This window comes from Geotrypetes seraphini, chromosome 7 (genome assembly GCF_902459505.1).
Source record: "Geotrypetes seraphini chromosome 7, aGeoSer1.1, whole genome shotgun sequence".
NCBI classification, from domain to species: Eukaryota; Metazoa; Chordata; class Amphibia; order Gymnophiona; family Dermophiidae; genus Geotrypetes; species Geotrypetes seraphini.
Window position 1 is genome coordinate 194,603,677 of NC_047090.1, and position 24,556 is coordinate 194,628,232.

The window sequence follows — 24,556 nt, forward strand, 5'->3', positions numbered from 1 at the left end:
TCAGCAGCCAGGACTCTGATTTATAAGGAAGGAATAAGCTAAATATTGCAGTACTGAAGCTTGAATGGATGCTGCGGGGACGGGGCGGTGAATGGGATGTGACAGTGACAAGGCGGTGAAGGGGATGGTGGGCCTGGGACGGGGCAGGGACAGGGACCAATTTTTTCCCCGTGTCATTCTCTATTACAATCCTCTCAGACTTCCTTAACTCAGGATAGACTATTGTTTACAAGGAAGGTGGAAAACTTTGACTATACTAAATCATTGAACCTTAGGATTTTGAACTTTCCTAAATTGCTGACAATGTCTTTGAAAGATTCTTTTTTTTTTTTTTTTTTTAACTTTTTATAAATTCTTGAAGGAAGTATTAAAAAACCCTAAGAATTGTTTGCCTCCCCTTCAAAATATACATTTTCTGCCTATATCTAAAAAGCACAGTTACTTATCATAACAGGTATTATCCAGAGACAGCAGGCAGCTATTCTCACATATGGGTGAAGTCATTGACGGAGCCCGGATGCGGAAGCTTCGCAAGCAGACTTGCTTGGAGAAACTAGACATTTCGAGTCAGCCGCACCGCGCTTGCGTGTCTCCTCTGTTCAGATAGCTAGCAGAGAAGCCAACCAGGGGAGCTGGGTGGGTTGTGAGAATACCTGCCTGCTGTCTCTGGATAACACCTGTTACGGTAAGTAATTGTGCTTTATCCCAGGACAAGCAGGCAGCCTATTTTCACATATGGGTGACCTCCAAGCTAACCAAAATGGAATGGTGGGAGCGTTGGCAAATTAGGAGAATAAATTTTATAATACTCTCTGGCCAAATTGGCCATCCCGTCTGGAGAAAACATCCAGACAATAGTGAGAAGTGAAAGTATGAACCGAGGACCAAGTAGCAGCTTTGCAAATTTCCTCAATAGGTGTAGATCTGAAGAAAGCTACAGAAGCTGCCATCGCTCTGACTTTGTGGGCTGTGACCCTGCTCTGTAGGTATAATCCAGCCTGGTCATAGCAGAATGAGATACAAGCAGTCATCCAGTTGGAGATGGTACGCTTAAGAGATTGAATGTCCCAACTTGTTTGGATCGAAGGAGACAAAAAGTTGAGGAGCAGTTCTGTGTGGTTTGGTGCGTTCCAAATAGAAGGCCAAAGCACGTTTACAGTCCACAGTATGAAGAGCTGATTCTCCAGAATAAGAATGAGGCTTTAGAAAGAACACTGGAAGAACAATGGATTGGTTGAAATGAAATTCTGAAACCACTTTAGGGAGGAATTTAGGATGAGTACGGAGGACCACCTTGTCATGATGGAATACAGTGAAAGGTGGATCAGCAACTAAAGCTTGCAGCTCATGGACTCTGAGCAGAAGTGAGAGCCATGAGAAACACCACTTTCCAAGTGAGATACTTCAGATGAGCCGTAGGCATTGGTTCAAATGAAGGCTTCATCAATTGAGAAAGAACAACATTGAGGTCCCAAACATTGAGGTTTGACACTGAAAAGTCCTTTCATGAATCTGGAAAACACCGGATGAGCAGAGAGGGGTTTCCCTTCAATAGGCTGATGGAAAGCAGCAATTGCACTGAGATGGAATCGGATCGATGTAGACTTGAGGCCAGAGATGGATAAGTGCAAAAGGTAATCTAAAACAGAAGATAAGGAGGAATGTTGAAGCTCCTTATCGTGAGGAAAAACACACATAGAAAATCTAGTCCATTTTTGGTGACAGAATTGTCTAGTGGTAGGTTTCCTAGAAGCCTCTAAAATGTCTCTTACAGATTGAGAAAACTGAAGAGGAGTTATGTTGAGAGGTACCAAGCTGTCAGGTGTAGAGACTGCAGGTTGGGATGAAGCAGAGATCCCTGACTCTGTGTAAGCAGAGATGGAAATACTGGTAGAAGAAATGGCTCCCTGCTGCTGAGTTGAAGTAGAAGGGAGTACCAAGGTTTTCTCGACCACCGAGGAGCAATCAGAATCATGGTGGCATGATCTTTCTTCAACTTGACAAGAGTCTTGAGAATGAAAGGGAATGGAGGGAATGCGTACAGGAAGAGATTCGTCCATTCCAGAAGAAAAGCATCTGCCTCGAGGCGATGAGAAGAATATATCCTGGAGCAGAACTGAGGCAGTTTGTGGTTGTGGGGAGCTGCGAAGAGATCTATCTGAGGAGTTCCCCACTGTGAAAAAATGTGATGGAGAGGAATGGAGAGTCCATTCGTGAGGTTGCAGAAGACGACTCAAGTTGTCCGCCAAGCAATTTTTTGCCCCTTGGATGTAGGCAGCTTTGAGGAAGGTATTGTGGCGAATTGCCCAGACCCAAACCTTCAGAGCTTCTTGGCAAAGGGAGGAAGATCCCGTCCCTCCCTGTTTTTTGACATAGTACATGGCGACTTGGTTGTCCGACTAAGGACTACCTGGTCATGAAGAAGATGTTGAAAAGCTTTGAGAGCATTGAAGATCGCTCAGAGTTCCAACAGATTGATGCGACACTGACGATCCATACTGGTCCAGTGGCCTTGAGTACAGAGTCCATTGAGATGAGCGCCACAAGCGTAGGTCGAGGAATCTGTTCTGAGGAACTTCTGATGGGGGGAGGGATTTGAAACAATAAGCCTCTGGAGAGATTGGAGGAGAGCATCCACCAGCGGAGAGAATGTCTCAATGAAGGAGTGACTGCAATGTGTTGAGAAAGTGGGTCACAAACCTGCGTCCACTGAGATGCCAGGGTCCATTGAGGAATTCTGAGGTGAAGTCTGGCAAAAGGAGTCACGCGTACTGTGGAGGCCATGTGACCCAGTAGCACCATCATGTGTCTCGTTGAGATGGAAGAGCGGGAAGACACTGTATGACAGAGTTGAAGAAGAGCTTCCAGATGTTGTTGCGGAAGGAATGTTCTGAGTTGGATAGTGTCCAGAACAGCTCCTATGAATTGTAGATCTGAAAGGGTTGAAGTTGTGATTTAGTTGATTTTGAATCCCAAACATTGTAGGCACCACATAGTCCGTTGGGTCGCTACAATAACCCCCTGAGATGTTGAATCTTTGATGAGCCAGTTGTCTAGGTAGGGAAATACCTGAAGACCATGGTTCCTTAGAGCTGCTGCTACCACTGCCAGGCATTTGGTGAATACTTTGGGAGAGGAAGCCAGGCCAAAGGGCAGCACTCTGTATTGATAATGCAGATTCCCCACCCAAAATCTGAGATATTGACAGGAGGCCTGATGAATGGGAATATGAGTATAGGCCTCCTTGAGATCCAGAGAGCATAACCAGTCGTTCTGATCGAGAAAGGGATTAAGAGATGCCAGGGACAACATTCAAAATTTTTCCTTGACTAAAAATTTGTTGAGAGCCCTGAGATACCAGAATGGGTCGCAGATCGCCCATCTTCTTTGGAACAAGGAAGTAACGGGAGTAAAAACCCCTGTTCTGCTGTTCCAAAGGAACTGGTTCAATGGCATGGAGACAAAGCAGAGCTTGAGCTTCCTGAAGAACGGTTGTCTGGGATGGACTGGAAGGATACTTTCTTGGACAAAGCTCTGGTGGAACCTGAGTGAAATGAAGAGAGTATCCTTCCCTGATGATTGAAGCACCCAGAGGTCGGAAGAGACTGTCTCCCATCGGTGGTAAAAATGATGGAGACGATCTCCAATAGGGGGAAGATAGGTCAGAGACAGAATGGTGGAGGTTATGCTCTGTGTTAAACAGTCAAAAAGGCTGTGTAGCCTTAGGTGCAGTAGAAGGTTGAGATTTCTGTTGCTTCTGATTCTGCTGTTTCTTGAGAGGAGGGCAAGTGTAAGGAGCTGCTCTCAGAGCAAAACGCCTCTGGAAAATTGGAGGAGGGCATGCAGGTTTGGCAGGAGCTGGCTTGGATTTTTCATGTTCAGACAATTTCTTGGTGGCTGCCTCGATAGATTCATTGAAGAGGTCATTGCCTGCACAAGGAATATTAGCCAAGTGGTCCTGAAGATTAGGGTCCATGTCAATGGTGCAAAGCCAGGCTAGGCGGCGCATTGCTACAGAACAAACAATTGCTCTGGCAGACAACTTAAAGGCATTATAAGAAAACTGAAGTAGATGTAATCTGAGTTGTGACAAAGTAGCTATGACTTCTTGAAATTCGAAGTGCTTTTGAGTATCTAGATAACTGAGAAATTTAGGAAGAAGATCAATAAGGAACCTGAAATAAGTGACAAAATGGAAATTGTAATTGAGGACTTTAGAGGACATCATGGCATTTTGGTAGAGGTGACGTCCAAACTTGTCCATAGTTTTCCCTTCCCTTTCAGGAGGAACGGTAGCATAAACCTTGGAAGAATGGGACCTTTTCAAGGAGGACTCCACAAGTAAGGATTGGTGAGACAACTGTGAATTCTCAAATCCCTTTCAATGTAGAGTTTTATACCTGGAGTCCAACTTGCCTGGAACAGCAGGAATTGCATAAGAAGTCTCCAGGCATCGTGTAAAAGTCTGAGACAAAAGCTTGTGAAGAGGAAGCTTAAGTGACTTTGCTGGAGGCTGAGGAAGATGCATGACTTCGAGATACTCCTTAGAGTATTTAGAACCAGCAATCAATTGAAGGCCAAGGTCAGCAGCCATCTGACGAAGAAAAGAAGAGAAAGATAGCTGATCCGCTAATGCCTTGCCTCGAGAAGGACTCGAGGACGTCGAGGCAGCCTGGGTCGAAGATGAAGCTTCGGCAGGAAAATAGGTATCAAAAGAAAAAGGAGACTTGAACGAAGCAATAGAAACCGCTGAGTCCTCGAGGTCTGAAAGCGGGGACCTCGATCGAGGAGTCGGTGGTCTAGTAAAGCTGGAAGGCGTAGATCGAAGCTTAGTGGAAAAAGGACGCTCTTTGGAAGAAGAGGTATGCCTGGAAGTATGCCTCGATCGTTGATGAGAGTGGTGCTTGGAAGCAGATCTCGAAGATCGAGGAGACTTCGCCCCAGAGATGGAAGCAGACGTTGCTACCAATGAATGGATAGGGCTAGAAGCTGTGGATTGAAGCACAGGAGGCTTGATGGAGGAACCTCGAGGCACTCCCAAAGACTCTGCTCCTTGTATGAACATAAGAACATAACATAAGAAACGCCTTCACCGGATCAGACCGAGGTCCATCCAGTCCGGTGCTCCGCACATGCGGCAGCCCATTTAGGTACTCCTTTTTGGAGACCGTATCCCTCAATATGATATGCAAGAAGGTGTGCATCCAACTTGCGCTTGAATCCCAGTACAGTAGTCTCTGCCACAACCTCCTCCGGGAGTGCATTCAAAGCACCTATCACTTGCTGTGTGAAACAGAACTTCCTGACATTTGTCCTGAACCTGCTGCCACTCAGTTTCAGGCTATGACCTCTTGTCCATGTCATATCTGAAAATGTTAGCAATGCTGCTTCTTGGTCTATTTTATCAAATCCTTTTAATATTTTAAAAGTCTCTATCAAATCCCCTCTCAGTCTTCTCTTCTCGAGGGTAAACAGTCCCAGTTTCCTCAGTCGTTCTTTGTAGCTCAAATGCTCCATTCCTTTGAAAAGTTTTGTGACTCGCCTCTGCACTTTCTCCAACAGAGTTATGTCCTTCTTGAGGTATGGAGACCAGTGTTGGACACAATATTCTAAGTGCGGTCTGACCATTGTTCTATAAAGTGGCATTATGACATCTTCCGATCTACTCGTGATCCCCTTCTTAATTATGCCTAACATCCTGTTTGCTTTCTTCGCCGCTGCTGCACATTGTACCGATGGCTTTAGGGTACTTTCAATCAGTACCCTCAAATCCCTTTCTTGTTCGCATTTTGCTAATGTCACCCCCAACATCTTATACTCGTATTCTTTGTTTTTCTTTCCTAGATGCATCACTTTGCATTTGTTTATGTTAAAGTTCATCTGCCACTTTGTCGCCCACGTTTCCAGCTGGTTCAGATCTTTCTGGAGGTCCTCGCAATCCCTTTGAGAGCCAACCGCCCGACATAGTTTTGTATCATCTGCAAACTTTATTATATTGCATGTTGTTTCCTCTTCTAGGTCGTTTATAAAAATATTGAACAAGATAGGCCCAAGAACCGAGCCCTGGGGCACGCCGCTAGTCACTTTCTCCCAGTCCGAGAATTTCCCATTTATGCTAACCCTCTGCCTTCTGTTTTCTAGCCATTTGCCGATCCATCTGTGCACTTCTCCTCCTATTCCATGGCTTAGTACATAAGAACATAAGCAGTGCCTCCGCCGGGTCAGACCATAGGTCCATCCTGCCCGGCAGTCCGCTCCCGCGGCAGCCCGAACAGGTCACGGCCTGTCTGAGTTACCAGAAGGGGCCCCCTTGCCACCTTGGCTTCCCATTGAGTTCTATCTTCCCATCGAAGTCCTAACCCTCCGGTCTTGCACATGCACGACCAGAGCAGGCCGCGACCCCTGGTTAGCTTTCTATACCTGTGTTACATCTCAGCACCTCTCTCAGTATCCCACGATCCCCCTATCCCTCAGGAATCCGTCCAATCCCTGTTTGAATCCTTGTACCGTACTCTGCCTGATCACTTCCTCCGGTAGCGCATTCCAAGTGTCCACGACCCTTTGGGTGAAAAAAAACTTCCTTGCATTTGTTCTGAACCTATCTCCCTTCAGTTTCTCCGAATGCCCCCTCGTGCCTGTTGACCCCTTCAGCCTGAAGAATCTGTCCCTATCCACCCTCTCTATGCCCCTCATGATCTTGAAGGTCTCTATCATATCTCCCCTGAGCCTCCTTTTTTCCAGAGAGAAGAGCCCCAGCCTATCCAACCTCTCGGCGTATGGGCAGTGTTCCAGCCCTCTTACCAGCTTCGTTGCTCTCCTTTAGACTCTCTCAAGTACCGCCATGTCCTTCTTGAGGTACGGCGACCAATATTGAACAGAGTATTCCAGATGTGGACGCACCATCGCTCGATACAAAGGCATGATGACTTCCCGCGTCCTGGTTGTTATGCCCCTCTTCATAAGCCTTGCATGTGGGACCTTGTCAAACGCTTTCTGGAATTCCAAGTAAATTATATCCACTGGATCTCCACTGTCCATTTGTTTGTTCACTTTCTCAAAGAATTGTAGTAAATTTGTCAAACATGACTTCCCTTTTCTGAAGCCGTGTTGACTAGCCCTTATTAGATTGTGATCCTCCAAGTGTTGTACAATGTTATCTTTTATCAGTGTTTCAATTATCTTCCCTGGAACCGATGTGAGGCTCACAGGTCGGTAGTTTCCTGGATCACCTCTTGATCCTTTTTTGAAAATTGGGATGACATTTGCTATCCTCCAGTCTTCTGGTATTTGCCCAGTTCTAATAGACGTTAGCTACGGATTGTAATAATTCGACAATTTCCACCTTAAGTTCCTTTAATACTCTTGGGTGAATTCCATCCGGTCCAGGGGATTTGTCGCTTTTTAGTTTGTCAATCTGAAAGTATATCATGTCCAACATCACATTTACTGTTGTGAGGCTTTCTTCTATGCCCCCCGTGAATATCTTCCCTGTGGTTGGCAATGATGAAATGTCCTCATTTGTGAAGACTGAGGCAAAAAATGAATTTAACCTATTGGCAACCTGTTTGTCCTCTTTAATTGACCCTTTCCTTCCCTGGTCGTCGAGAGGGCCCACTGCCTCTCTTGCTGGTTTCTCTCCTTTTATATATCTAAAAAAAGGCTTGAAGTTTTTGGCTTTATGCACTATCTTTTCCTCATAGACTTTTTTGGCGTCTCTTACCACTTTATGACACTTTTTTTGGTTGATTTTGTGACAGTTCCAGGCTTCCGTCGTTTTTTCTCGTTTCCATTTTTTAAACGAGTTCCTCTTCTCCCTCACTGCATCTTTCACCTCTTTGGATAACCAAGCTGGTTCTCCTTTGTTCTTTTTTCGCCTTCCTTTGGATATCTTCGGTATGTGTTTTTCAGTAGAGACCATGCTTGATCAACTGTTTGGATGTCCGCTTTGCCCTTCTTGAGCCATTTTCTAACCATAGTTCTCATGCTGTCGTAATTTCCTCTTTTGAAGTTAAAGGTCGTGGTTCCAGTCTTAATTGGCTTCCCCTTTCCGATGCCAATGGTAAAATTGATCATATTGTGATCACTTGTCCCTAGCGGGGCTGTAACTTCTACATCTGCTGCCCTGCCAGCAATGCCATTTATGACCAAGTCCAGGATTTCATTTCCTCTTGTCGGTTCTCCTACCATTTGTTCAAGGAAGCAATCTCCTAACATTTCAAGGAATTTTAACTCCCTGCCGCAATTTGACGTTACCAATTTCCAGTTGATCCCCGGAAAGTTGAAGTCTCCCATGATCGTCGTATTTCCCGATTTACATCTACGATTAATTTCCTCCATCATTTCTTGGTCTGTCTGTCCCGGGGGTCGATAATAAAGTCCAATTTGTATGTCTGCTTCCTTTTGTCCAGGAATCTTTATCCAGAGTGACTCTAGTTTACCATTTGCTTCTGTCTCCCCTTCTCTAACAGACTCTATTTCTTCTTGGACATATAGGGCAATACCTCCCCCTTGTTGCCCAATCCTATCTCTTCTGTAGAGTTTATATCCTTTCAACGCCGTGTCCCATTCGTTCTCTTCATTCCAGTGGATTCAGAACACCGCGGCTAAACTAATCTTCGCAAAAAGCAAATTTGACCACGTCTCCCTGCTTCTGTCTAAGCTTCACTGGCTCCCAGTAATCCTTAGAGTTCACTACAAATGCACCTGCGTAACCTTCAAATCTCTACACGGCATCCTTCCTCCCCTTTTTCCACTATCTTGGAACTCCTCGAATCCCAACACCACCAGATCTACTCAAAAATTCAAACTATCCTTCCCCTCTTTAAAGGGCATATCCCATGCAGGAAAATTAGGGACATCCCTCTTCTTCAGGATCACCGAACTCTGGAACAGCTTTACTATCCCGCTTCGGAGTCTGACCTCCTTCCAATTCTTCCGAAAACATTTAAAAACATGGCTTTTCTCTAAAATGTAACGACCTCTCCCTCTTCGATATACTAAGTCTCTCTAAACTTCTCTGTACCAAGTTCTTCTACTTTTCTTTGGAGTTCCTTTCTATATCAATTCCTGTAAACCCTGCCGAGCTCCACTTCTGTGGAGATGATGCGGTATACAAACTTAAGGTTTAGTTTAGTATGGAGTGTGAGGATTCCTGTCGAGGCACTTGCAAAGAATCTGCTCCTTGCTTCGCTTGCATAGATGCCAGACCAGACACTCGCAGAGACTCTGCTCCCTGCATAGAGTATGTAATTTCAGCCGGAGGGATAGGAAGAGGCTCGACCTCACGGGAGTCTGCAGAATGCCCAGGCTGAATTAGAGTAGCAAGCTTCGGTCCCATATTAGTGAGGAACTGAATGAATTGCTTCTCTAACATGGTCTGGAAAGAAGCCGGCAAGGATGGATTCGTGTCTGAAACCGGACCACCTGCTTTGGCTGGAGGTTCCACAGAGGCAGTGGAAATGTGCTTCACCTTGGAAGTCTTTGCCACCTTGATTACCACCGCTGGAACTTTCTGCTGAGCAATCTGACCTGAGGATGCAGGGGAAGATACAGCAGGTGTAGTCGAGATAAGAGCCACTGCAAAGAAGGTGGTCTGATGAGGCTCGAGGTCAGAGTAGTGGAGGCAGAAGGCCCTTGGTCGAAGGTAGGACATAGGCCGCTTTCGAAGTCGAGGGAGTGGTCGAAGAATCCATTCCAAAAAGCTTCTCCACTAAAATCAGATGACGTTTAAGGGCTCGAGGTTGAAGAGTAGCACAGCGCTCGCACGACTTCGGTTGATGGTCCAGCCCAAGGCACTTGAGGCACCAATGGTGAGGGTCCATGAGGGAAATCGCATGTTGGCACTTCTTGAAGCCCGTTGCTGGCCGGAACATAGAAGGAAAAATAGCCGCCGCAAAGTCGAAGCCCATGGCTGCCACCGAGTGGCCTGCCCCGGCAGTCAAACGGAAGAAATACATTTTTTTTTAAAAACTAGAAATAAAAGAAAACAGCGATTCGTGAAGAAAATAAACACAAACTGCGGAAAGAGAAAGCACGAAGTAACAAAATTAAACGCAGAGAGTCAAAGACGGACTTCTTAGCTCCGCGGAAAACTGAGAACTGAGGAGACGCGCCCTGCGCTGGGCATGAAGGCACTCACGCATGCGTGATGCGGCTGACTCGAAACTTCTAGTTTCTACAAGCAAGTCTGCTTGCGAGGCTTCCGCATCCGGGCTCCGTCGGTGACGTCACCCATATGTGAGAATAGGCTGCCTGCTTGTCCTGGTATAAAGAAGTCTTCTTCTTCATTGGTTTAACGTGAGGCGGCTAGCCTTTTGAATATTACAAAAATGTTGGAAACCTCAGAAGAGGAAGTCATTTGCTGTTCGACTCTTCTGGTGATGTTTGTCTTTAATCAAGACAAGGAGGCACTCTAGAGGCTATTTTTTAGACTTAAAGAGGTGTCCTTCTTAGAAAGTAAGATCTCTATGTTCCCAGATGTTTTGAAAATTACTCAGACAAGGAGGAAAAGGTTTCTTGAATTAAAACAATATTTAGCAACTTTGGGAGCAAAATTTCAGTTAAGATTTCCTTGTGTTTGATTCAATTGGATCAAAATTCTTATAGCTTTTTGAACCCTCCCAGTTGCAATTTTTCTTGAGGGAAAAGGAGTAGTAATGCCTAGCGCTTCAATGTGAAGTAATACCAATTGATCCCAGATAGTAAGGTCCTAATGATTATTTGAAGAAGTAATATAACACTGCGTATTTGATTTTCTTTTTATTTCTTGAAGTATACATTCTCTCTGTAATGTGAATTGTCCCCTCTCTTATGTGGACTTATTTAGAGTTTTGGGCACAATTAATGCTTTGTTTTTTGGTCTGATTTGACCTAACTTGCAAACTTTTCTTTAATTATTAATGTGGCATAGCTCTAGTTCATATATATATTGTTTTATGTATATATAGAAAAGTATAAATAATAATAATAATAATAAAAAAGAAACTGAATAAGCTTAGCAAAAACTTTCAAAATATCATAGAGTGCGTCTGCCAAATAATTCACTCCAGAAACCAGGAAGTCGAGATCCTGAAGGACAAACATGCCCGGGCCACAAAGGAAGTGGCGGTTGTAGCTCGCACTCCCGTCACAGCAGAATCAAAAAGACGCTTCATGACAAAATCTACTCTTCGGTCCTGGACATCCTTCAGGACAACTCCTCCATTCAAGGGCAAAGAGGTACATTTAGTGACCTCAGCCATCGCCGAATCCACCCTCGGTGGGACTAGGCACTTGGAAAATTCTGATACCATAGTATACAATTTAGCCATGGCTCTAGCGCACTTCAGAGGACCCTCCGGGGCCTTCCAAACCTCCAAGAGCATTTCCACCAGATCCGTGATCCGGTAATGCAGCAGAAAGCGGAGGCTTAGAATTCATGACGGAACATCTTGCCTGAACCGTGGCGTCTGAATCAAGTTTCAATGTCCGCAGGGATTCAGAGATAAGATCAGGAAGGCGACTGGACTTAAAGAGCCTGCGCACCATCTGATCCTCTCCCAAATTGCGGAAATCAGTGTTCTGGGAATCCCCAAGATCTCCTAGGCTAGCCACATCAGCGGAACCTGCTGAAGAGCTGTGCGACAGCAACAGCATATAAATTGATGCAGGCACCGAGGCAATAGCGGGAAGTTGCTGCTGGCTTTCAGGTGTACCAGCAAGGGACCAGATTGACATACTGGAATCCAAAGGCTGAACAGACTGCCACACCGGAGTCTGTGAGGGAGACACAGGCATAGCCTGCTTTCTCATGAAAGCCTGAAACATCATATCCACAAATTCCGGCAGAAAATAGTTCCCTGCGTCCAGAGCCAATCTGCGGGACTCAGATATGGAATGTTTTGAAGACTTATGAGACTTTTCTCTGGAACTGCATTTCATTTCGTGAAAGCGCCCTTCTCGCCCAATATTGGCACCCCAGACACCGGAATCACATCTCCAGCGGAATCGGATGAAAGCAGGGCGGATAGTGTGGAATCCACACATGGTTCACGCCCCTCGTGGGCTGCGGCACACGGAATACACAGCTGCAATACCGCAAGCCATCCACCGCATTTACAGCATGAATCCATGCCATACTGTCCTGAGGTGGCCATCTGCAATGTTTGGAGCAAAAACAAAGCTTCTAAGTCAAAAAAATATAGTTTTAAAAACTTTAAAGAAAATCCAAGATGGCCACCACGGGTGCCAATTTTGCCTGAAAAACACCCATTGCAGGGAAACCACCCAAAACCCCAATTTGAGCACCCCCCAAAACCTGCAAACTCTGTGACTCACACACACCACAGAGACAAGTGCTGCATTGAAAATCTATGGCAGCCTGCAATACACAGTACAAGCAAGGAGATCAGTACCTCAGGAGCTGATTAAACTGGATTTTTCAGGTCTTCTGACTACCTCACCTTCCCTCTCATCTCAGATCAGGACCACAAGAACCCCCCTCAGGGAAGACACGCGGTGCAGTTCCAATCCCGGCATACCTTCACGGAACCGAAGCAGCCTGCGCTCTATCCCTTTGCGGACAAACCAGGGGAGAGATGGCTCCCGATCCCGGACACCCAATCCAATCTGCAGTCTGTCCAGAGGGCTTACTGCAGGTTAAGCTTACAGAGCACCCTCCAGAAACAGGCAAAATTTAAAATGTCTGCAATCTTCCGCCGAAGGATCACTCGCACAGAGGTGATCCGCAGCACATGGGCACACCCACAAAATAAATTTAAAAAAGAATAGGAACTGAAAACAAATCAAGAGCAGAAGACTGATTTCAACCATGCAGAGAAGCTGCAGGTACAAAACTGATCATGACAAGAAGCTCCCAGACAGGTAGCCCAAAGGGGAGGGATCAAGTTTTAGTAGCCCTGCAGCAGAAGCTACCAGACATACAAGAATCCTTGAGTTTGGCCTCCAGAGGAATTGTACAAGAATCTCTACTGCAATACAAGGTGGATAATCATACAAACATGATGGCAGATAAAGGCCAAATGACCCATCCAGTCTGCCCATCATCTCTTCCTCTCTCCAAGAGATACCACGTACTTATTCCATGCTTTCTTGCATTCAGACAGTCTGTCTCCACTACCTCTTCCAGGACACTGTTCCATGCATCTACCACTCCTTCTGTAAAAAGCATTTCCTTACGATTACTCCTGAGCCTATCACCACTTAACTTCATCCTATGCTCTCTTATTCCAGAGTTTCCTTTCAAATGGAAGAGACTCAACTCATGCGCATTTATACCATGTAGGTATTTAAATGTCTCTATCATATCTCCCTTTCCTGCCTTTCCTCCAAAGTATACATATTGAGATCTTTAAGTCTGTCCCCATATGCCTTCAGATGAAGACCATGCACCATTTTAGTAGCCTTCCTCTGGACCAACTCATCCTTTTTATATCATTTTGAAGGTTTCACCAGAGTCTTATACAGGGGCATCAATACCTCCTTTTTCCTACTGGCCATATGTCTTCCTATGCACCCTTGAACCTTTCTAGATTTTGCTGTCACCTTTTCAAACTGTTTGGCCACCTTAAGATCATCACATACAGTCACACCCAAGTCCTGCTCTTCTGTCGTGCACATAAGTACTACACCCCCTAAACTGTACTGTTCCTTTGGGTTTTTGCAGCCTAAATGCATGACCTTGCATTTCTTAGCATTAAATCTTAGCTGTCAAATTCCAGACCATTCTTCAAGCTTCACTAGGTCTTTCTTCATGTTATTCACACCATCCGGGATGTCTACTCTATTGCAGATTTTGGTATCATCCGCAAAGAGGCAAATCTTACCTTTTTTACAGAAAGGGTGCTAGATGCATTGAACAGTTTCCCAGAAGAGGTGAAGGAGACAAGAGACTCAAAAGGACCTGGGATAGGCACGTGGGTTCTCTCCGAGAGAGAAAAAGATAATGGTTACTGGGGATGGGCATACTAGATAGGCCATTTAGCCTTTATCTGCCATTATGTTTCTATGACAGCCCTTCAGCAATATTGCTTATAAAAATGTTTTAAAAAACCAGGCCCAAGAACAGAACCTTGAGGCACACCACTGGTCCCATTCCTTTCCTCAGAGCAATTTCCATTGACCACTATCCTCTGTCGTCTTCCACTCAACCAGTTTCTGACCCAGCCCGTCACTTTGGGACCCATCCCGAGGGCACTCAGTTTATTAGACATCTGTGAGGAAAACTGTCAAAGGCTTTGCTAAAATCTAAATATACCACATCTAGTGCACTCTCTCTTATCTAATTCTCTGGTCACTCAGTTGTCAAAGAGATTGATCTGATTTGTCTGACAAGACCTACCTCTAGTGATCAGCTGGAACATATTCTTCCTTTTATTCTGAAGTATATCTTGAGAACAGATAGAATATGTAAACCGATCAGAAGACAATTACCTACATTGCAAGCTAAAGTACTTTATTCTTATCAGTGAAAATCAAAGTTTGGAAGATCAGGTAAGTTAGTCAGATGTTTGGACAGACAGAAATTGCATGATGTGTCTGGTGATACAGGAAGATGCATCTTTTTTCCTAACACTACAGGCAGGAAGTATGATCTACAAGTAAATCTGGAGAATGTGGTTAAATCAGTTAGCTTAGCAGGGTTTAAAAAAGGTTTAGATAATTTCTTAAAAGATGAACCATTATTGAGATGGTTTGGGGAAGTCAACTGCTTATTCCTAGGATAAGCAGCATAAAAAGCACAGTTACTTACCGTAACAGGTGTTATCCAGGGACAGCAGGCAGCTATTCTCACATATGGGTGACATCATCCGAAGGAGCCCTGATGCGGACGCCTCACAAGCAGACTTGCTTGAAGAAACTAGAAGTTTCAAGTCGCCCGCACCACGCATGCACGAGTGCCTTCCTGCCCAGTGCACAGGGTGCATCTCCTCAGTTCAGATAGCTAGCAGAGAAGCCAACCAGGGGAGGTGAGTGGTTTGTGAGAATAGCTGCCTGCTGTCCCTGGATAACACCTGTTACGGTAAGTAACTGTGCTTTATCCCAGGACAAGCAGGCAGGTATTCTCACATATGAGTGACCTCCAAGCTAATCAGAATGGGATGGTGGGAGTGTTGGCAACTTAGGAGAATAAATTTTGTAATAATGTCCATCCCGTCTGGAGAAAGTATCCAGATAGTGAGAAGTGAAGGTATGAACCGAGGACCAAGTAGCAGCCTTGCAAATCTCCTCAATCGGCGTCGATCTGAGGAAAGCTACAGAAGCTACCATTGCTCTGACTTTATGGGCTGTGACTTTACTGTGAAGTGGTAATCCAGCCTGGGCATAGCAGAAAGAGATACAAGCCGCCATCCAATTAGAGATGGTGCGTTTAGAAATTGGATGTCCCAACTTATTTGGATCGAAAGAGACAAAAAGTTGAGGAGCAGTTCTGTGTGGTTTGGTGTGTTCCAAGTAGAAGACAAAAGCACGTTTACAGTCCAGAGTATGAAGAGCTGATTCTCCAGGGTGAGAATGAGGCTTTGGAAAAAACACTGGAAGGACGATAGATTGGTTGAGATGAAATTCTGAGACCACTTTAGGTAGGAGTTTCGGATGAGTACGAAGAACCACCTTGTCATGATGAAACACAGTGAATGGTGGATCAGTAACCAAAGCTTGCAGCTCACTGACTCGTCGAGCAGAAGTGAGGGCAATGAGAAACACCACTTTCCAAGTGAGATACTTCAAATGAGCCTTATCAATTGGTTCAAATGGAGACTTCGTGAGGTGAGAAAGGACAACATTGAGGTCCCAAACCACAGGAGGCAGTTTGAGAGGAGGTTTAACATTGAAAAGTCCTTTCATGAATCTGGAAACCACCGGATGAGCAGAGAGGGGTTTCCTGTCAATAGGCTGATGAAAAGCTGCAATTGCACTGAGATGGACTCGAATGGATGTAGACTTGAGTCCAGGTTCAAAAGATAATCCAAAACAGATGATAAGGAGGAATGTTGAGGCTCCTTATGATGAGAGAAACACCATGTAGAAAATCTAGTCCATTTTTGGTGATAGCATTGTCTAGTTGTAAGCTTTCTAGAAGCTTCTAAAACATCTCTGACAGATTGAGAAAACTGAAGAGGAGTTATGTTGAAAGGTACCAGGCTGTCAGGTGTAGAGACTGCAGATTGGGATGAAGCAGAGATCCTTGACTCTGTGTAAGCAGAGAAGGAAAAACTGGTAGCAGGTATGGTTCCCTGCTGCTGAGTTGAAGTAGAAGGGAGTACCACGGTTGTTTCGGCCACCGAGGATCAATTAGAATCATGGTGGCATGATCGTTCTTCAATTTGACTAGAGTCTTGAGAATGAGGGGGGAATGGAGGAAATGCGTAGAGGAATAGATTCATCCATTGTAGAAGAAAAGCATCTGCCTCGAGGCAGTGAGGAGAGTATATCCTGGAGCAGAACTGAGGCAGTTTGAAGTTGTGGGGAGCTGCAAAGAGGTCTATCTGAGGTGTTCCCCACTGTGAGAAAATGTGATGAAGAGACAAGGAATGGAGAGTCCATTCCTGAGGTTGCAGATGACAACTCAAGTTGTCCGCCAAGGAATTCTGAGCCCCTTGAATATAGACAGCTTTGAGGAAGGTATTGTGACGGATAGCCCAGTCCCAAACTTCCAGAGCTTCTTGACAAATAATAATAATAACAGTTTATATACCGCAATACCGTTAAGTTCTATGCGGTTTACAAAAGATTATTGGGGTACAAGTTGAGTTGACGTACAAGTTGAATTAACTTAAGGGATGTGGGGAACAATTGGGAGAAAGGGCAAGAGAGGGGAAAGAGGGAAGTGGGTCAGCTGTCTAGGTCTTTCGGGAATAGATGGGTTTTGAGGTGTTTCCTGAATATCTCATAAGTGGTGGGCAATAGGAGTTGTTCTAGGTCTTTACCCCATAGAGCAGCCTGATGTGAGAGAAGATGCTCATGGTGTTTTTTTAGTTTGCGTCCTCTAACCGGGGGAGAAACGAAGTGCGAGTGGGAGCTTCTCTTGTGTTTGTTGGCTGAGAAGGAGAATAGGTCAGTGATGTATTTAGGGGTTAGACCATAGAAAACTTTAAAACAGAGGCAGGCGAACTTAAACTTTACACGAGCTTCCATCGGCAACCAGTGTAGCTGTTTGAAGTATGGCGTCACGTGATCAAACTTCTTTAGACCGAAGATTAGTCTGACCGCAGTGTTTTGCACTAGTTGCAATTGTCGCATATTCTTTTGAGGGATTGATAAGTAGACGATGTTACAGTAGTCGAGTTGACTTAATACGAGGGATTGTACCAAGATTCTGAAGACAGAGTTATCAAATAATAATAATAACTTTATTCTTCTATACCGCCACAATCTTGCGACTTCTAGGCGGTTTACAATCAAGAGTGCTGGACATTCAGTGAAATACAATAAGTAGATATTCAGAGGAAATACAGAGATCAGAGACCTCAGGAGGCAATAGTATAGAAATACAATTTGCTGAGCGAAAATGTAATATGTACATTTTAGTGGGTAATGTCCGACAGGACCTGTTGGGGATAAATAGCAACGTAAAGTTACGATAAGATGAAGATAACAGATTATATTTATAACAGTGCTGTAAGTTCAGGTGGAATAGGGAGGGGGGAGGGAGAGCGGGTCAATTGTTTAGTTATTTCTGGAACAGGTATGTTTTTAGGCGTTCCTGAATTCCCCGTATGTAGTGGGCGAAGGGAGGCAGACCCCAACCCTCCCTGTTTGTTGACATAATACATGGCGACTTAGTTGTCCGTGCGGACGAGGACTACTGTGCCGTGAAGGAGATGTTGAAAAGCATGGAGAGCTTTGAGGATTGCTCTGAGTTCCAACTGATTGATATGACACTGACGATCCGTACTGGTCCAGAGGCCTTGAGTACGGAGACCATCGAGATGAGCCCCCCAAGCGTAGGTCGACGAGTCTGTCGTGAGGACCTTCTGATGAGGGGGCATGTGAAAAAGCAAGCCTCTGGAAAGATTGGAAGAGAGCATCCACCAACGGAGAGACTTCTTCAAAGAAGGAGTGACTGTGATGTGTCGAGAAAGAGGGTCGCAAACCTGCATCCATTGAGATGCCAGGGTCCACTGAGGAATTCTGAGGTGAAGTCTGGCAAAAGGAGTCACGTGTACTGTGGAGGCCATGTAACCTAGAAGTACCATCATGTGTCTTGCTGAGATGGAAGAGTGGGAAGATACTGTATGACAGAGTTGAAGAAGAGCTTCCAGATGTTGTTGTGGAAGGAATGCTCTGAGTTGAACAGTGTCCAGAACAGCAACAATGAATTGTAGATTCTGAGAGGGTTGAAGTTGAGATTTGGGAAAGTTGATTTCGAATCCAAAACTTTGTAGAAACCAGGTAGTCTGTTGGTTCGCTACAATAACCCCTTGAGAGGTGGAATCTTTGATGAGCCTGTCGTCGAGGTAAGGAAATACCTGAAGACCATGATTCCGTAGAGCTGCCTCTACCACAACCAGGCACATAGTGAACACTCTGGGAGACGAGGCCAGCCGAAGGGTAGTACTCTGTATTGAAAATGCAGATTCCCCACTCGAAATCTGAGGTATTGACGGGAAGCCGGATGAATGGGGATATGAGTATAGGCCTCCTTGAGATCCAGAGAGCATAACCAATCGTTCTGCTCGAGAAGGGGATAGAGAGATGCCAGGGACAACATTCAAAACTTTTCTTTGACCAAAAATTTGTTGAGAGCCCTGAGATCCAAAATGGGTCGCAGATCATAGTAACATAGAAATAGACGGCAGATAAGGGCCATGGCCCATCTAGTCTGCCCACCCCAATGACCCTCCCTACCTATTTCTGTGAATAGATCCCACATGTCTATCCCATTTGGCCTTAAAATCAGGCATGCTGCTGGCCTCAATGACATGAAGTGGAAGACTATTCCAGCGATCAACCACCCTTTCAGTGAAGAACTTCCTAGTGTCCCCGTGCAGTTTCCCGCCCCTGATTTTCCACGGATGCCCCCTTGTTGCCGCGGGACTCTTGAAAAAGAAGATATCCTCTTCCACCTCAATGCGGCCTGTGAGATACTTGAATGTCTCGATCATGTCACCCCTCTCTCTGCGTTCCTCGAGTGAGTAGAGCTGTAACTTCCCTAGCCGCTCCTCGTATGGGAGATCCTTGAGTCCCGAGACCATCCGGGTGGCCATTCTCTGGACCGATTCTAGTCTCAGAACATCCTTACGGTAATGCGGGCCTCCAGAACTGCACACAGTACTCCAGGTGTGGTCTCACCATGGATCTATACAATGGCATAATGACTTCAGGCTTACGGCTGACGAAACTTCTGTGAATGCAACCTATGATTTGCCTTGCTTTGGAGGAAGCTTGCTCCACTTGATTTGAAGTCTTCATGCCCTCACTGACAATCACCCCTAAGTCTCATTCCGCTTCAGTTCTTGTTAGGATCTCACCATTAAGGGTGTAAGTCTTGCATGGATTTTGGCTGCCCAAGTGCATGACTTTGCATTTTTTGGCATTGAAACTGAGTTGCCAGGACCTAGACCAGCGCTCCAATATAAGTAGGTCGTGCATCATGTTGTAAGGCATTGAATTTTTGTCTGTTGTGCTTTTGCCCACTACATTGCTTAGTCTTCTTCGGAACAAGGAAGTAATGGGAGTAAAACCCCCTGTCTGCTGTTCCAAGGGAACTGGTTCAATGGCATGGAGATGAAGCAGAGCTTGAGCTTCCTGAAGAAGAAGGGTGGTCTGGGATGGACTGGAAGGATACTCTCTTGGAGGAAGCTCTGGTGGAACCTGATTGAAATGAAGAGAGTATCCTTCTCTGATGATGGAAAGGACCCAGAGGTCGGATGTTATGACCGTCCATCTGTCGTAAAAAAGATGGAGACGACCTCCTATATGTGGAAAAGGAGTCAGAGACAGAACGATGGATGTTATGCTCTGGTGTAAACAGTCAAAAAGGCTGAGAAGCCTTAGGTGGAGCAGAAGGTTGAAGCTTCTGTTGCTTCTGAGGTGGCTGTTTCTTCAAAGGAGGGCGAGTGTAAGGCGCAGGCTTTGGAGGAAAACGCCTCTGGTAGATAACAGGAGGACGTGTAGGCCTAGAAGGAGCTGGCTTAGGCTTTGGTCTGATTATGGAGGCAAAAGATTTAGCATGGTCAGACAACTTTTTGGTGGCTGCCTCGATGAACTCATCAAAAAGGTCATTGCCTTCACAAGGGATGTTCGCCAGGCGGTCCTGGAGATTAGAGTCCATGTCTATAGTGCGAAGCCAGGCTAGACGACGCATGGCCACAGAGCAAACCGCTGCTTGGGCAGAGAGCTCAAAGGCATCATAAGATGATTGATGATGTAACTGAGAGAAAGAAGCAATGACTTCTTGAAATTCAAAATGCATGCTATCATCCAAGTAACTCAAAAATTTTGTCAGAAGAGACAAAAGAAATTCAAAATAAGTGATAAAATAAAAATTATAATTGAGGACCCTCAAGGACATAATAGCATTTTGGTAAATTTATCCATGGTCTTTCCCTCCCAGCCAGGAGGAACTGTGGCATACACTCCGGAAGGATGGAATCTCTTTAAAGAGGATTCCACGAGCAAGGATTGATGTGACAATTGGGAATTGTCAAAACCTTTATGATGCACCGTTTTATATCTGGCATCCAACTTTCCTGGAACTGCTGGAATGGAAAAAGGAGTCTCCATGCATCGAGTAAAAGTCTGATCGAGAAGCTTGTGTAGTGGCAGCTTGAGAGACTCAGCCGGAGGTTGAGGAAGGTGCATGACCTCGAGGTATTCTTTAGAGTACTTGGAGCCAGTGTCCAGTGGAACGCTCAAGTCCATAGCCATCTGTCTCAAAAAAGAGGAAAAAGATAACTGGTCTGCAGTTGCACGGCCTTGAGAAGGACTCGAGGACGTCGAGGCAGCTGGAGTCGAAGTAGAAGCCTCGGCAGGAAACCATGGTACGAAGGAACCTGGAGACTTGAACGAAGCACTGGACATCAGGATATCCTCGAGAGCCGGCATAGGAGACTTGGAACGAGGAGTTGGAGGTCCTGTCAAGGCCGGAGAGGACCGAGAGGACTTGACGAATGCCTCGAAGTAGGCCTCGAGTGATGTTGAGAACTGTCTCTCGAGCTGGATCTCGAAGATCGAGCAGAGGTTGCCTCGGAAGCAGTAGATTGAAGATCTATAGGTGTGGAGGAGCCCTGAAGGAACTTCGAAGACTGGACCCCTTTGGTAGAATGGGAGGTATCCTGTCGATGCACTCGCAGAGACTCTACTCTATGCGTTTCATGCTTGGAAGCCCGACCAGACACTCACAGAGACTCCACTCCCTGCATCGAGTGTGGAGGATCAGACCGGGGCACAGGCGGCTCGACCTGGAGGGAGACTTCTGCATGCCCAGGCTGAAGTAGAGTGAGCAGTGTGGGTCCCGTGGTAGTAAGGACCTTAATAATCTGCTCCTCCAAAGAGGTCTGGGACGTAGCCGGCAAGGAGGGTGCCACGTCTGAAACCGACCCACCTTCCTTGGCTGAAGGGTCCCGCAGTGGTGTTTCGACTTGGGAGGCTTCGACACCTTAATCACCATTGGCGGAACCGAGTGCTGAGCTATCTGACCTGAGGAGATAGGAGAAGATATGGCAGCTGAAGACGTCGAAGCAAGAGCCGCTCCAAAAGACGAAGGTCTGATGAGGCTCGAGGTGGAAGCAGCAGAAGGGGAGGCTTCGACGGGGGTGATGCCGAAGACACCTTCGATGCAGAAAGATTAGTAGACTCCATCTCGAAGAGGCTATCCACCAGGAAGCAACGACGCTTAAAAGCACGAGGCTTAAGTATTTGGCAAGGCAGGCATGAGGTAGGATGATGTTTCGGCTCAAAGCACTTGAGACAGCATCCGTGAGGGTCTGTAAGAGATATCATGCGCTTGCACTTGCTACACCGTTTGAAACTGGTAACAGACTGGGGCATAGACAAAAATACAGCAGACGCAAAGTTGAAGCCCGCAGGCCGCGGCTGAGCGGCCTGTACCGGACGAACGGACGGAATTAAAATTTTTTTTTTTTTAAAATAAAGAAAAAGACAAACACAGCAAATCGTGAGAAAAACAAAACACAAACCACAGTGAGAGAAGGCACGAACGACGAAGTTACGGGAGAGAGCCAAAAAGACGGACTTCTTGGCTCCGCGGAAAACTAAGAACTGAGGAGACGCGCCCTGTGCACTGGGTGGGAAGGCACTCGCGCATGCGCGGTGCGGGTGACTCGAAACTTCTAGTTTCTTCAAGCAAGTCTGCTTGTGAGGCGTCCGCATCGGGGCTCTGTCGGATGACATCACCTATATGTGAGTATACCTGCCTGCTTGTCCTGGGATAATCTGTTTTATTACTTAGGAGCTTGTTCAGTATTTGGGACCTGGGTTGGCCACTGTTGGAAACAGGATACTGGGCTTGATGGACCTTTGGTTTGTTCCACTATGGCATTTCTTACGTTCTTCTGCTAATTGCTGGGAGTTTTCTTAAAAGGTTGGTGTATGCTATACTTTTCACCATTTTTCCCCTTGCTGTGACCATTCAACAGGAGTGCTTCCCTTGATGCAGCTAAGCGAAACAGGGACTCCCCATCTGTCCCATTTGGACGTCTTTGATTACGGAGTGGGATTGATGGACTATGCCTATTAAGATAAGCGATTTGCTTTTTTGGAAGAATTGACTTTACAAGTTGTTCCTGTTGTTGTTATGCGGATCTTTTTGAAACTGGCAGATTTATAAATGATGGTTGAGTTTTTTTCTTTGACTTGTGATGGTTGTGACCCCTTTAGATTGTTTATTCCAGGGGTTTTTTCCTCTACTTAACTATATTTTTCCTCTACTTAACTATATTTTTGGCAGTCTGGATTGATCTGCATTAATTGTTGGGAGGCCTTATATCCAAACATGATGTATGTCTATTATAAATTCACTTCATCTCACCAGTGCTGTATACCTCAATACCTAAAGTATGACATTCATATATTTTGTTTACTGCTAACCCTGGCAATAGCCATAGTCAACAGTCTGCTGGTCTACCGGCAGCTTGGAAACTGGTGAAATTGTTTCTGGCATTGGACCTAGACCAGGAATAATTTGTTTACTTGATTTAGTAGAGGTTGGTGATGTCGATTTTGGTGTCAATTTAGATTCATCACAGCCCATCATAGATCGTTTCTCATCATCCCACAAGCCAATGAAAGTGTCCTCATCCCAATGATCCTCTGGTTTTACTGGTGCTTGGGCAGCAGTCGTAGCTACAGAAGGAAATGCAGAAGTTGTAACTGGCTTTGAAGCATCAGAAACAGAAATAATAGGAATTGACTTAGGAGTTGTACCAGGAACTGAAACAGGCTTCTGAGGCTCCTGAGCTTGATGTGTCATTGATCCTGCAGGACCCACTAGTCGAGACGCCTGTAGCAAACACAGTAAAGTATTTAAGATTATTACTTAACAGTTTTTATACCCTGTTCAAAGCATCAAATATTTAAAGTTCGATTTTGCATAGAGTGATTAGGTAGGAAAGGAGATAACCATATCTGGACAAGCATAATTTTTTGAGTAGTTCATAAAATATTCACTGAATACTGAGCCTTATGTACATGACAGCAGGAAAACCAGAAAGAAAAGAAACATTTGAAAATAACATGTTATAATAAAGGCGCAGCTTTGGAGAGGAAGTGACATTACCGATGTGGCTGGATGCGAGGGAATGAAGCTCCGTCAGGGCTGCAGTGAAATTTGAGCACAACTCCCTTGTTTGGTGATAAATCTGTGCATAAATGTCCTTCCCCACACCTCCTGTAAAGCTATGATCACATGGTATAAATTGGATTCTTATCAATATACCAGTGGGAAATCTGGAGCAGGACTAGATAAACCCCACAGTCCCAGTGAAACAGCTAAGTGGTGGTGGTGGCCTTAACGGAGGACCATGTGGTACAGCCCGCAGAATGTGGAGGAGTGGATGCTAGCGCTAGGTTGCTGTCGGAGAAGTGCGGCTGCCTTGATGATGGAACTTAAACAAGATATTAAATCAAATTTGCAAGAGTTCACACGGCGTCAGGAGGATTTGGAGCATCGGATGGACAAAATGGTTGAGGATTTAAAAGATGTGCAAACTCTGATTTCCAAAGACACCGAGCTCTGGGACAAATTAGAAGACCTAGAGAACAGAACCCGGAGATGTATTTTGTGTCTGCGTGGAGTGCCAGAGAATAAGGAATTTAAAAATGTGAAAAAAGTAGCAATAGAAATTTGTGCAATTTATTGCACATGGCGAAGAGAGATCATAGAGGCACATACTACTCTGTAACTTTGAGTGTTCCCTAGTCTTTGCAAATCTTGAGGCAGTAAAATAAATTGTACCCATTATACACCACTCAGAATTTTGTAGACTTCAATCATAGCTCCCCCTCAGCCATCTCTTTTCCAAGCTGAAAAGCCCTAATCTTTTTAGTCTTTCCTCATACAAAAAGCATTCCATCCCCTTTATTATCTTGGTCGCTC

At 45.3% G+C, this 24,556-nt stretch overlaps 1 protein-coding gene across 1 annotated transcript in view; it reads right to left on the reverse strand.

The window, feature by feature from the left end:
* Positions 1-24,556, reverse strand: part of YLPM1 (YLP motif containing 1) — a 500,153-nt gene that overhangs the window by 274,677 nt on the left and 200,920 nt on the right. Inside the window, 2 exon segments of the mRNA XM_033952197.1 lie at positions 23,152-23,304; positions 23,386-23,461. Of these exon segments, the coding sequence (XP_033808088.1) occupies positions 23,152-23,304; positions 23,386-23,461 (229 nt within the window).